The 14,814-nt window shown below is 40.3% G+C and overlaps 1 protein-coding gene across 1 annotated transcript in view; it reads right to left on the bottom strand.

The window, feature by feature from the left end:
• Positions 1–14,814, bottom strand: part of STAG1 (STAG1 cohesin complex component) — a 472,075-nt gene that overhangs the window by 66,917 nt on the left and 390,344 nt on the right. The window contains exon 16 of the mRNA XM_069564764.1: positions 8,184–8,287. Coding sequence (XP_069420865.1) covers positions 8,184–8,287 — 104 coding nt within the window. The remainder of the gene's footprint in view (positions 1–8,183; positions 8,288–14,814) is intronic.

The raw sequence follows: 14,814 nt of genomic DNA, 5'->3' as shown, positions 1-14,814 counted from the left end.
ATGAGACACCTAGATAGCATATTAAAAAGCAGAGATATCAGTTTGGTGACAAAGGTCCTAACAGTCAAAGCTCTGGTTTTTTCAACAGTCATGTACAGATGTGAGAGTTGGACCAGAAAGAAGTCTGAACATCGAAGAAATGATGTGTTTGAATTGTGTGCTGGAGAAGACTCTTCAAAGTCCCTTGGATAGCAAAGGGGATCAAACCAGTCAATCCTAAAGGAAATCAACCCTGAATATTCATGGGAAGTGCTGATGTTGAACCTCCAATACGTTGGTCACCTGATGCAAAGAGCTGACTCATTGGAAAGGACCTTGATGCTGGGAAAGACTGAAGGCAGGAGGAGAAGGAGACGACAGAGGATGGTTGGATGGCATCACAGACTCAGTGGACATGAGTTTGAGCAAACACACAGGGAAACCTCGATGGTCCATGGGGTCTCAAAGACTTGGACATGACTTCAGCTCAGTTTAGTTCAGTTCAGTTGCTCAGTTGTGTCTGACTCTTTGTGATCCCATGAATCGCAGCACGCCAGGCCTCCCTGTCCATCACCAACTCCCAGAGTTCACCCAAACTCATGTCCATCAAGTCGGTGATGCCATCCAGCCATCTCATCCTCTGTTGTCCCCTTCTCCTCCTGCCCCCAATTCCTCCCATAATCAGAGTTTTCCAATGACTCAACTCTTCGCATGAGGTGGCCCAAGTATTGGAGTTTCAGCTTTAGCATCAATCTTTCCAAAGAACACCCAGGACTGATCTCCTTTAGAATGGACTGGTTGGATCTCCTTGTAGTCCAAGGGACTTAACTGTATACCTGTGGCGGATTCATGCTGATGTATGGAAAGACCAAAACAATATTGTAAAATAATTAACCTCCAACTAAAGTAAATAAAGTTATATTTTTAAAAAAAGTCTTCTCCAACACCACAGTTCAAAAGCATCAATTCTTCAGTGCTCAGCTTTCTTTATAGTCCAACTCTCACATCCATACATGACCACAGGAAAAACCATAGCCTTGACTAGATGGACTTTTGTTTGCAAAGTAATGTCTCTGCTTTTGAATATGCTATCTAGGTTGCTCATAACTTTTCTTCCAAGGACTAAGCGTCTTTTAATTTCATGGTTGCAATCACCATCTGCAGTGATTTTGGAGCCCTTAAAATTAAAGTCTGACACTGTTTCCACTGTTTCCCCATCTATTTCCCATGAAGTGATGGGATCAGATGCCATGATCTTTGTTTCTGAATGTTGAGCTTTAAGCCAACTTTTTCACTCTCCTCTTTCACTTTCATCAAGAGGCTTTTTAGCTCCTCTTCACTTTTCTGCCGTAAGGGTGGTGTCATCTGCATATCTGAGGTTATTGATGTTTCTCCCGGCAATCTTGGCAATCTTGATTCCAGCTTGTGCTTCTTCCAGCCCAGCATTTCTTATGATGTACTCAGCATATAAGGTAAATAAGCAAGGTGATAATATATAGCCTTGACGTACTCCTTTTCCTATTTGGAACCAGTCTGTTGTTTCATGTCCAGTTCTAACTGTTGCTTCCTGACCTGCATACAGATTTCTCAAGAGGCAGGTCAGGTGGTCTGGTATTCCTGTCTCTTTCAGAATGTTCCACAGTTTATTCTGATCCACACAGTCAAAGGCTTTGGCAGAGTCAATAAAGCAGAAATAGATGTTGTTTTGGGACTCTCTTGCTTTTTCCATGATCTGGCGATGTTGGCAATTTGATTTCTGGTTCCTCTGCCTTTTCTAAAACCAGCTTGAATATCTGGAAGTTCACGGTTCACGTATTGCTGAAGCCTTGCTTGGAGAATTTTGAGCATTACTTTACTAGCGTGTGACATGACCTACCAACTGAATAACAAAAACTAGACTTGATTAAACTTAGTGATGAAGAAGTGTTGAAAGTTAGGACAGGTCGGAAACTAGGCCTCATGAATCAAACAGTTAGCTAAGTTGTGAATGCAATTTCTTTGAAAAAATTAAAAGTGCTACTCCAGTGAAAACACAAATAATAAGAAAGTGAAACAACCTTATGGAGGATATGGAATCAGCTTTAGTGATCTGATAAAAGCAAACCAGACATAACATTCCCTTATGTCAAAGTCTAATTCAATGCAAGGCTCTCTCTTAAATTCTATGCTGAGAGAAGTGAGGAAGCTCCAAGAGAAAAGTTTGAATCTAGTTCATGAGATATTAAAAGAGGCCATCTCCATAAAATAGGGCTTCAAGGTGAAGCAGCAAGTACTGATGCAGAAGCTGTAGCAAGTTATCTAGATCTAGGTATAAGGCAAGCAATGAAGGTGGCTTGGGTGGGTCATGGTGGAGGGGCCTGACAGAATGTGGTCCACTGGAGAAGGAAATGGCAAACCACTTCAGTATTCTCGCCTTGAGAACCACAGTATGAAAAGGCAAAATGATAGGATACCAAAAGAGGAACTCCCCAGGTCATTAGGTGCCCAATAAGCTACTGGAGATCAGTGGAGAGATAACTCCAGAAAGAATGTAGGGATGGAGCCAAAGCAAAAACAATACCCAGCTGTGGATGTGACTGGTGATAGAAGCAAGGTCTGATGCTGTAAAGAGCAATATTGTATAGGAACCTGGAATGTCAGGTCCATGAATCAAGGCAAATTGGAAGTGGTCAAACAAGAGATGGCAAGGGTGAACGTCGATATTTTAGGAATCAGCGAACTAAAATGGAGTGGAATGGGTGAATTTAACTCAGATGACCATTACATCTACTACTGCGGGCAGGAATCCCTCAGAAGAAATGGAGTAGCCATCATGGTCAACAAAAGAGTTCGAAATGCAGTACTTGGATGCAATCTCAAAAATGACAGAATGATATATATTCGTCTCCAAGGCAAACCATTCAATACCACAGTAATCCAAGTCTATGCGCCAACCAGTAATGCTAAAGAAACTGAAGTTGAATGGTTTTATGAAGACCTACAAGATCTTTTAGAACTAACACCCAAAAAACATGTCCTTTTCATTATAGGGGACTGGAATGCAAAAGTAGGAAGTCAAGAAACACCTGGAGTAACAGGCAAATTTGGCCTTGGAATGCGGAATGAAACAGGGCAAAGACTAACAGAGTTTTGCCAAGAAAATGCACTGGTCATAGCAAACACCCTCTTCCAACAACACAAGAGAAGACTCTACACATGGACATCACCAGATGGTCAACACCGAAATCAGACTGATTATATTCTTTGCAGCCAAAGATGGAGAAGCTCTATACAGTCAACAAAAACAAGACCGGGAGCTGACTGTGGCTCAGATCATGAACTCCTCATTGCCAAATCCAGACTTAAATTGAAGAAAGTAGGGAAAACCACCAGACCATTCAGGTACGACCTAAATCAAATCCCTTATAATTATACAGTAGAAGTGAGAAATAGATTTAAGGGACTAGATCTCAGAGTGCCTAGTGAACTATGGACGGAGGCTTGTGACATTGTACAGGAGACAGGGATCAAGACCATCTCCACGGAAAAGAAATGCAAAAAAGCAAAATGGCTGTCTGGGGAGGCCTTACAAATAGCTGTGAAAAGAAGAGAGGTGAAAAGCAAAGGAGAAAAGCAAAGATATAAGCATCTGAATGCAGAGTTCCAAAGAATAGCAAGAAGAGATAAGAAAGCCTTCTTCAGCGGTCAATGCAAAGAAATAGAGGAAAACAACAGATTGGGAAAGACTAGAGATCTCTTCAAGAAAATTAGAGACACCAAGGGAACATTTCATGCAAAGATGGGCTCGATAAAGGACAGAAATGGTATGGACCTAACAGAAGCAGAAGATATTAAGAAGAGGTAGCAAGAATACACAGAAGAACTGTACAAAAAAGATCTTCACGACCCAGATAATCATGATGATGTGATCACTAATCTAGAGCCAGACATCTTGGAATGTGAAGTCAAGTGGGCTTTAGAAAGCATCACTATGAACAAAGCTAGTGGAGGTGATGGAATTCCAGTGGAGCTGTTTCAAATCCTAAAAGATGATGCTGTGAAAGTGCTACACTCAATATGCCAGCAAGTTTGGAAAACTCAGCAGTGGCCACAGGACTGGAAAAGGTCAGTTTTCATTCCAATCCCAAAGAAAGGCAATGCCAAAGAATGCTCAAACTATTGCACAACTGCACTCATCTCACATGCTAGTAAAGTAATGCTCAAAATTCTGCAAGCCAGACTTCAGCAGTATGTGAACCATGAACTCCCTGATATTCAAGCTGGTTTTAGAAAAGGCAGAGGAACCAGAGATCAAATTGCCAACATCCGCTGGATCATGGAAAAAGCAAGAGAGTTCCAGAAAAACATCTATTTCTGCTTTATTGACTTTGCCAAAGCCTTTGACTGTGTGGATCAGATTAAACTGTGGAACATTCTGAAAGAGATGGGAATACCCACCTGACCTGCCTCATGAGAAACCTGTATGCAGGTCAGGAAGCAACAGTTGAACTGGACATGAAACAACAGACTGGTTTCAATTAGGAAAAGGAGTACGTCAAGGCTGTATATTGTCACCCTGCTTATTTAACTTCTATGCAGAGTACATCATGAGAAATACCAGACTGGAAGAAACACAAGCTGGAATCAAGAATGCAGGGAGAAATATCAATCACCTCAGATATGCAGATGACACCACCCTTCTGGCAGAAAGTGAAGAGGAGCTAAAAATCCTCTTGATGAAAGTGAAAGAGGAGAGTGAAAAAGTTGGCTTAAAGCTCAACATTTAGAAAACAAAGATCAAGGCATCTGATCCCATCACTTTATGGGAAATAGATGGGGAAACAGGGGAAACAGTGTCAGACTTTATTTTGGGGGGCTCTAAAATCACTGCAGATGGTGACCTGAGCCATGAAATTGAAAGACGCTTAGTCCTTGGAAGAAAAGTAATGACCAACCTAGATAGTATATTCAAAAGCAGAGACATGACTTTGCCAACTAAGGTCCGTCTAGTCAAGGCTATGGTTTTTCATGTGGTCATGTATGGATGTGAGAGTTGGACCGTGAAGAAGGCTGAGCGCTGAAGAATTGATGCTTTTGAACTGTGGTGTTGGAGAAGACTCTTGAGAGTCCCTTGGACTGCAAGGAGATCCAACCAGTCCATTCTGAAGGAGATCAGCCCTGGGATTTCTTTGGAAGGAATGATGCTAAAGCTGAAGCTCATGGACATCTCATGTGAAGGGTTGACTTGGAAAAAGACTCTGATGCTGGGAGGGACTGGGGGCAGGAGGAGAAGGGGACAACAGAGGATGAGATGGCTGGATGGCATCACGGACTCCATGGACTTGAGTCTGAGTGAACTCTTGGAGTTGGTGATGGACAGGGTGGCCTGGCGTGCTGCGATTTATGGGGTCGCAAAGAGTCAGACATGACTGAGCGACTGAACTGAACTGATGCTATACAAAACATTTGCAATGTAGATAAAATAGCATTATATTAAAAGAAGATGCCACCTAGGATTTTCATAGTTATACAGGTGGTGACTTTAAGATGAAGCCAAAGTTCACTTGCCTTTCTGAGAGTTCTAGGGACCCTTGGTGGTGGTGGTGGTGGTGGTGGTTTAGTCGCTAAGTCATGTCCGACTCTTGCGACCCCATTGATTGTAGGTTGTCAGGCTCCACTGTCCATGGGATTCTCCAGGCAATAATACTGGAGTGGGTTGCCATTTCCTTCTCCAGGGGACCTTCCCAACCCAGGAAATGAACCTGGGTCTTATGTACTGCAGGCAGATTCTTTACCAACTGAGCTATGAGCTGCCTGTCACAATATTCATTTTGCAGCCCCGTGGATCAAGGGCCCCTTGAATTATGCTAAATCTATGCTGCCTATGCTCTATTAATGTGGCAACAAAGTCTGGGAGATGGCACATCTGTTTACAACGTGGTTTCAGTTCAGTTCTATTGCCTCAGCCATGTCTGACTCTCTGTGACTCCATGGACTGCAGCATGCCAGTCTTCCCTGTCCATCACTAACTCCCAGAGCTGGTGGTTTGGCAAGTATTTTAAGCCCACTGTTGAGATCTACGGCTCAAAAAAAAGATCCCTTTCAAAATATGACTGCTCACTGACAATGCATCTGGTCACCCAAGAGTTCTGATGGAGATGTACAAAGAAAATAATGTTATTTTCATGTCGCTTAACACAATATTCATTTTGTAGCCCGATGGATCAAGGAGTAATTTTGACTTTGAAGTTTTACTAGTTAAGAAAAACTCTGTAAGGCTATAGCTGCCACAGACAGTGATTCCTCTGATGAATCTGAGCAAAGTCCATTGGAAACTTTCTAAAAAGGATTCAGCATTCTAGATGGCACTAAAAAGATTCATGATTCAAGGAAAAGAGGTAAAAATATCAACATTACCAGGATTTTTGAAGAAGCTGATTTCAACTCTTATGAATGACTTTGAGAAGTACAAGGGGTTCTTTGGAGGAAGGAACTACAGATGTGCAGGAAATAACAAGAGAAAGAATTCAAAGTGGAGTCTGAATATGTATAAACCTCATGACAAACACTTTAACAGATGAGGAGTTGCTTCTTATGGGTGAGCAAAGGAATTGGTTCCTAGAGATGTAATCTACTCATTGTGAAAATGCTGTGATGATTGTTGAAATGACAATAAAGGATTTAGAATATGACACATATTTAGGTGATAAAGCAGTGGCAGGGTTTGAGAGGACTGACTCCAGTTCTGAAAGACTTTTACTGTGGGTCAAATGCTATCAGACAGTATTAGATGTTACTGAGAACCAGTTTTCAAAAGGAAAAGTCCATCAATGAGGTAAACTTCATCATTGTCTAACTTTAAGAAATTGCCACCAGCAAAAAGACTCTTACTTTCTGAAAGCTCAGATGATTGTGTTTTTCTTTAAGCAATAAAGTTTTAAATTACAGTATGTACATCGTTTTTCTAGGCATAAGGCATTGTACACTTAATAGACTACTGTATAGTGTAAATACAACTTTTATATGCATTGAGAAAAGAAAAAAATCATGTGCTTAGCTTTACTGCAATATTTGCTTTATTGTAGTGGTCTGGAACTCAACCTACAATATCTCTAAGATATGCCTAGAAATACTTCTAAATTTTTTTTTTTTTAAATCTGCGGTGAATTTCCAGAGCCCTGATATGGGTTTTGATATTTTTTCCAGTTTCATTCCTTTTTGTGCGGGGGTGGGGGTAGAGAAGAGGAAGGGAAATTGCCTACTTCTTCACACTACCAGAGTTAGTCTTTCCGTCTGTGATCATCTCAATTCATCTGGAATAATAATGAAAGATCTAATCCTTAGGTAGGTTGATAAGGAGTCTGGGGTCCTCAAGGAGGAAGGGGTCCAGAGCCCTTGAGGAAGAAGGGGTCCAGGGCTCTCAAGGAGAAGAAAAGGACAAACTTTCTACACTGCTTTGTCTTAGTCAATATAAGAATGTATCTTGCTCGAGGACATTTTTTCCTTAATAAGAACCTTCTGACTAATCTTGTTATCTTAAGATGTATGCTGTAGGAGTGGATCTTGTAAGACCTTTCTATTGTTAGTTCTAATCCTGTTAATTTAAGATGTATGTTGTGGGAGTGGGTCTGGTAAAAGTATATAAGGCCTTGATAAGACTCTGGAGGGGAGGCACTCTCCATCCTCCTTCTGATGTCCAAGTCAGAAGCTTTCTCTGTCCTTTTTCACTTTAATGAAACTCTGCTGCACAAAAGCTCTTGAGTGATCAAGCCTGGTCCCTGGTCCTGAAGCTAAATCTTCCTCAGAGATTATGAATCCGACATCGTTCACTGTAAGCTATCAGCAATAACACCTGCATTATTAGCCTCATACTAGGGGTGAGCAGTTTAAGAAAGAAAATGGTCAACTGTCCAAAGATTACATAGATGCTAAATGGAAGAGTTTGCAAAACTAGATAGTTTGCCTTCAGAGCCTTTCTGTACTTTAAACAAATATGAATGTGAAAATTCTTAGGATACTGAAGTAGAAGCAGGCACAAGTGTATGCAGCATGGACGAAAAGAATCTAATTTTGGAAACTGAGTAGACAGGATATAAGAACTACCACAACTTGTATCATTTACAAAATTTTCATGTGTATAGGAATACATATGTCAGTAAATGTAAATATTTCAAAGTTGTTCACTTTTTTTTTTTTTTTTTTTAGATTTTTTACTAGTAACTTACTCTCTTGCCGGTACCCCTTCCCACTGGAGGATGTGCCTCAGCAGCTTGACGAATTGTACAAACCATTAGCTCTATAAGAGCACTCTCCTGACGGTCGGACATTGCTAAAGTCAAACAAAACACATTAGCGTAAGTAGATAGTTTTATAATAGCCACATATAAAAAATGCACACAATTATTAAAAAAAAACCCTGCAACGATTACTTAAAGACTAAGGTTAAGTTCTATTCTTTGTCCTTTTTATCTTTTCAATAATATGTATCTGTCATAAGTCAAATAAGAAAGAGATACACGAAGTAAAGAAAAAGAGAATAACCTCCAGTTTCTTCTAATACCTAATCTCTTATAATATCATACTTCTGAACTGGGCAATGCCAAAATTTTCCTTCTATATCATTTCAAAGTTTACATATATTTTGCTTTTTTTAGTAACAAAACATTAACAATAGATTTTGAGTATCTTTCAAGTGATATGACATATATGAATAATTACCTTAAATAATTACAAGTTATTACATAGTTTGTGTTTCACAGTTTATTCAACCTTCTCTATTAACATTCACTCAAATTTTCCCCAAATTCTTGTCACATTTATAAAAAATTCAATAACAAGTATCATAAATACACACGTATTTATGTAACTAACACTTCTATTTCGGCAGAATAAATGTCAAGAGAGGGAATAATGACTCAAAGGTTAAAATCTTGGTACTGACAAATCAGTAAGGTTACTTACTGCAATCCACACCTCCAACTGCCATGATGACAATGTTTGATTCCTTTTATCCCTGCCAACACTGGATGTTATAAGTTCCTTTAATTTTTGCCAATCCAATCACTCAAAGTGGTATTTCTTATTTTGCTCCTGCATAATTAGTGGAGTGCATTTTCTTGTTTATTAAAAAAAATTTTTGGAGATTCTTCTGTTTATTTTCTGTTAACTTTTCCATTGTTACACACCTTTCTTGGATTCTTATATATTAGTAGCATTAACTTTGTCTTAAATGATGCAAATATTTTCTCACAGCTTGTTCTTTAGGTTTTAGACTCCTCATGGTATATTTTGTCAGAAATAGTTAACTTTTACAGAGTCATATCTAAAGAGATTTGTGTTACGACTTTCAGATTTCTTTCTTTGCTTTCCAGGATTTTTATTTATTTTTTTGAGAGATAACTGACATACAATACCATACGGGTTTAAGTTGCACCACACAATGATTCAATTTACTTACATTGTGAAATGATCACCACAGTAAGTTTAGCTAATATCTATCATTTCATATAGATTAAAAAAAAAGTCTTTTGGGTTTCTTGCATTGCTTTCAAAGAGCTCCTTTCTCCCAGAGATTAAGAAGTATATTTTCTTCTCTGTCTCTGTTGCTTGCTTTTACATCTCTTTTCTATTTGAAATTTATTCTGCTGATAGTATTAATATCAGGTTTGGGTCTGTTTGCTCCCACCAGATGAGTACTCAATGATGCCCCCATCATTGTTAAAGAAAAGAAGCTTTTCTTGGTTTATCTGAAACGTCAACTTTTAACATGTTGGTGGGCTGCCGTCTCTGGGGTCGTACAGAGTCGGACACGACTGAAGCGACGTAGCAGCAGATGCTCCTATACAGGATAAAGCATCTGCCTGCAATGCAGGAGACCCGGGTTCGATCCCTGGGTTGGGAAGATCCCCTGGAGAAGGAAATGGCAACCCACTTCAGTATTCTTGCCTGGAGAATCCCATGGACAGAGGAGCCTGGAAGGCTACAGTCCACGGGGTTGCAAAGAGTCGGACACGACTGAGCAACTTTACTTTCACTATATACTTTGATCTATTAATATTTCTGGATTCTTCAGTTTCAGTGTTATAAAGCCATGCTGTTTCGATTATAGCAATGTTATACCCCACGTCTGAGGTCAGGGGCGGTGGCCAGGAGGACTTACCCCGCGTCTGAGGTCAGGGACAGGGGCTGAGAGTGCCAGCTGCGACAGTGCAGGTGCAGCCGAGAGGAGCTATCCCACGCCTGAGGCGGCAGCTGGGAGGAGCAACCTCACGTCCAACGAGTGGTGGCTGCGCGGGCGCAGGAGGGCCTAGAGGAGCTATTCCACGTAAAAGGTCAGGAGATAGCCCTTGTCCAAGGTAAGGAGCAGCAGCTGCGCTTTGCTGGAGCAGCCATGAAGGGATACCCCACGTCCAAATAAGAGAAACCCAAGTAAGACGGTAGGTGTTGCAAGAGGGCATCAGAGGGCAGACACACTGAAACCATAATCACAGAAAACTAGTCAATCTAATCACACTAGGACCACAGCCTTGTCTAACTCAATGAAATCAAGCCATGACCGTAGGGCCACTCAAGACGGGTGGGTCATGGTGGAGAGGTCTGACAGAATGTGGTCCACTGAAGAAGGGAATGGCAAACCACTTCAGTATTCTTGCCTCGAGAACCCCATGAACAGTATGAAAAGGCAAAATGATAGGATACTGAAAGAGGATCTCCCCAGGTCAGTAGGTGCCCAATATGCTACTGGAGGTCAGTGGAGAAGTAACTCCAGAAAGAATGAAGGGATGGAGCCAAAGCAAAAACAATACCCAGCTGTGGATGTGACTGGTGATAGAAGCAAGATCTGATGCTGTAAAGAGCAATATTGCATAGGAAGCTGGAATGTCAGGTCTATGAATCACGGCAAATTGGAAGTAGTCAAACAGGAGATGGCAAGAGTGAACGTCGACATTCTAGGAATCAGTGAACTAAAATAGACTAGAATGGGTGAATTTAACTCAGATGACCATTATATCTACTACTGCAGGCAGAAATCCCTTAGAAGAAATGGAGTAGCCATCATGGTCAACAAAAGAGTCCAAAATGCAGTACTTGGATGCAATCTCAAAAATGACAGAATGATCTCTGTTCGTTTCCAAGGCAAACCATTCAATATCACAGTAATCCAAGTCTATGCCCCAACCAGTAACGCTGAAGAAGCTGAAGCTGAACGGTTCTATGAAGACCTACAAGACCTTTAAGAACTAACGTCTGAAAAAGATGTCCTTTTCATCATAGGGGACTGGAATGCAAAAGTAGGAAGTCAAGAAACAGGCAAATCTGCCTGGAGTAATAGTCAAATTTAGCCTTGGAATGCGGAATGAAACAGGGCAAAGACTAACAGAGTTTTGCCAAGAAAATGCACTGGTCATAGCAAACACCCTCTTCCAACAACACAAGAGAAGACTCTACACATGGACATCACCAGATGGTCAACACCGAAATCAGACTGATTATATTCTTTGCAGCCAAAGATGGAGAAGCTCTATACAGTCAACAAAAACAAGACCGGGAGCTGACTGTGGCTCAGATCATGAACTCCTCATTGCCAAATCCAGACTTAAATTGAAGAAAGTAGGGAAAACCACCAGACCATTCAGGTACGACCTAAATCAAATCCCTTATGATTATACAGTAGAAGTGAGAAATAGATTTAAGGGACTAGATCTCAGAGTGCCTGATGAACTATGGACGGAGGCTTGTGACATCGTACAGGAGACAGGGATCAAGACCATCCCCATGGAAAAGAAATGCAAAAAAGCAAAATGGCTGTCTGGGGAGGCCTTACAAATAGCTGTGAAAAGAAGAGAGGTGAAAAGCAAAGGAGAAAAGCAAAGATATAAGCATCTGAATGCAGAGTTCCAAAGAATAGCAAGAAGAGATAAGAAAGCCTTCTTCAGCGGTCAACGCAAAGAAATAGAGGAAAACAACAGATTGGGAAAGACTAGAGATCTCTTCAAGAAAATTAGAGACACCAAGGGAACATTTCATGAAAAGATGGGCTCGATAAAGGACAGAAATGGTATGGACCTAACAGAAGCAGAAGATATTAAGAAGAGGTGGCAGGAATACACAGAAGAACTGTACAAAAAAGATCTTCAAGACCAAGATAATCATGATGGTGTGATCACTTACCTAGAGCCAGACATCTTGGAATGTGAAGTCAAGCGGGCCTTAAAGGCATCACTACGAACAAAGCTAGTGGAGGTGATGGAATTCCAGTTGAGCTATTTCAAATCCTAAAAGATGATGCTGTGAAAGTGCTACACTCAATATGCCAGCAAATTTGGAAAACTCAGCAGTGGCCACAGGACTGGAAAAGGTCAGTTTTCATTCCCATCCCAAAGAAAGGCAATGCCAAAGAATGCTCAAACTACTGCACAATTGCACTCATCTCACACGCTAGTAAAGTAATGCTTAAAATTCTCCAAGCCAGGCTCCAGCAATACATGAACCGTGAACTTTCAGATGTTCAAGCTGGTTTTACAAAAGGCAGAGGAACCAGAGATCAAATTGCCAACATCCGCTGGATCATGGAAAAAGCAAGAGAGTTCCAGAAAAACATCTATTTCTGTTTTATTGACTATGCCAAAGCCTTTGACTATGTGGACCACAATAAACTGTGGAAAATTCTGAAAGAGATGGGAATACCACACCACCTGACCTGCCTCATGAGAAACCTGTATGCAGGTTAGGAAGCAACAGTTAGAACTGGACATGGAACAACAGACTGGTTTCAATTAGGAAAAGGAGTACCTCAAGGCTGTTTACTGTCACCCTGCTTATTTAACTTCTATGCAGAGTACATCATGAGAAATTCCGGACTGGAAGAAACACAGGCTGGAATCGATATTGGTGGGAGAAATATCAATAACCTCAGATATGCAGATGACACCACCCTTATAGCAGAAAGTGAAGAGGAACTAAAGAGCCTCTTGATGAAAGTGAAAGAGGAGAGTGAAAAAGTTGGCTTAAAGCTCAACATTCAGAAAACGAAGATCATGGCATGTGGTCCCATCACTTCATGGGAAATAGATGGGGAAACAGTGGAAACAGTGTCAGACTTTATTTTGGGGGGCTCTAAAATCACTGCAGATGGTGACTGCAGCCATGAAATTAAAAGACGCTTACTCCTTGGAAGAAAAGTAATGACCAACCTAGATAGCATATTCAAAAGCAGAGACATTCTCTGCCAACAAAGGTCCATCTAGTCAAGGCTATGGTTTTTCCTGTGGTCATGTATGGATGTGAGAGTTGGACCATAAAGAAAGCTGAGCACTGAAGAACTGATGCTTTTGAACTGTGGTACTGGAGAAAACGCTTGAGAGTCCCTTGGACTGCAAGGAGATCCAACCAGTCCATTCTGAAGGAGATCAGCCCTGGGATTTCTTTGGAAGGAATGATGCTAAAGCTGAAACTCCAGTACTTTGGCCACCTCATGTGAAGAGTTGACTCATTGTAAAAGACTCTGATGCTGGGAGGGATTGGGGGCAGGAGGAGAAGGAGATGACAGAGGATGAGATGGCTGGATGGCATCACGGACTTGATGGACTTGAGTCTGAGTGAACTCCGGGAGTTGGTGATGGACAGGGAGGCCTGGAGTGCTGTGATTCATGGGGTTGCAAAGAGTCAGACACCAATGAGCGACTGAAGTGAAATAATGTGTAACTCTATTCAACTAAATTGAATATTTAGTTGAACAAATTTCCCTTACCTAATCCTTTTCCTTAAAATTTTCTAATTTCTATAAAGGTCATAGCAAGCAATTTATGAAGTATTTTTTATACGTAGGGCAGTTATAAACAACTTTTCAAGGCACTCAATTAGTAGTAGACCCCAGATATGAACCCAGGCAGTCTGACTTCAAGGTTTATGCTCTTAAGCACTATGCTATACTGTCTTTACAACATATTCATGAAATTCTGCATAAACTTTAATTTTTAGTTTTTATTGGAGCATAATTTATTTACAGTGTTGTGTTAATTCAGGTATACAGCAAAGTGAGCCATATATATATATATAGCTCCACTTTTTTTTAGATTCTTTTCTCATATAGGCCATTAAAGAGTACTAAGTAGTTTCCTGTGCTATACAGTAGGCCATTATTAGTTATCTGTCTTATACACAAAAGTGTGCATATGGCAATCCCAATCTTTCAGTCTATCCGCCTCAACTTTCTGGTTACATGTCTGTTTTCTGCATCTGTAACTAATTCTGTTTTGCAGATTGTTCATTTGTACCCTTTAAAAAAAATATTCCACATATACCCAATGTCATGTATTTGTCTTCTCTGTTGGACTTACTTTACTCAGTCTATGTAAGTTTTAAAATCATTATGCTTAGTTCATTTTCTCACCTCACCTTTCAGAACTCTCTCAAATGCACTGGAATTTGCACTGGTATTTTTAAGAAAATTATACATTATGCTGGGAAGAACTGACATTTTAATCATCTTTCCTGCCAGGAACATGATATAACTCTTCATTTATAAGATCATATTTGACATTATTTAATGAAACATTATGATTTTCTTTACAGTGATTCTGTACTTTCCTTATTGAATTCATTCCTATACATATATTTTAAAACATTTTGAAACTAATTTGAATAGTTTAATTTTATCTTTGTCTCCTTCCTCATGTTCTTTTCTCTGTATAGTTGTTTATGCTAAAGAAAAAAAGAAAGACCAATAGATATGCGGATTATAGAGATAGAACTAAGCATAAAGAAAAAATAATAAGCTTTGGAAGCTGAGACATCTATATTGATTATTTCAAAATAAACTGGGGTAACACCAACGAAAAGGCAAGCAAAGCTGTT

Source organism: Ovis canadensis, chromosome 1 (genome assembly GCF_042477335.2).
Source record: "Ovis canadensis isolate MfBH-ARS-UI-01 breed Bighorn chromosome 1, ARS-UI_OviCan_v2, whole genome shotgun sequence".
Lineage (NCBI taxonomy): Eukaryota > Metazoa > Chordata > Mammalia > Artiodactyla > Bovidae > Ovis > Ovis canadensis.
The sequence above is the reverse complement of the archived record's forward strand: the minus strand, read 5'-3'. Positions and strand labels throughout refer to the sequence as shown.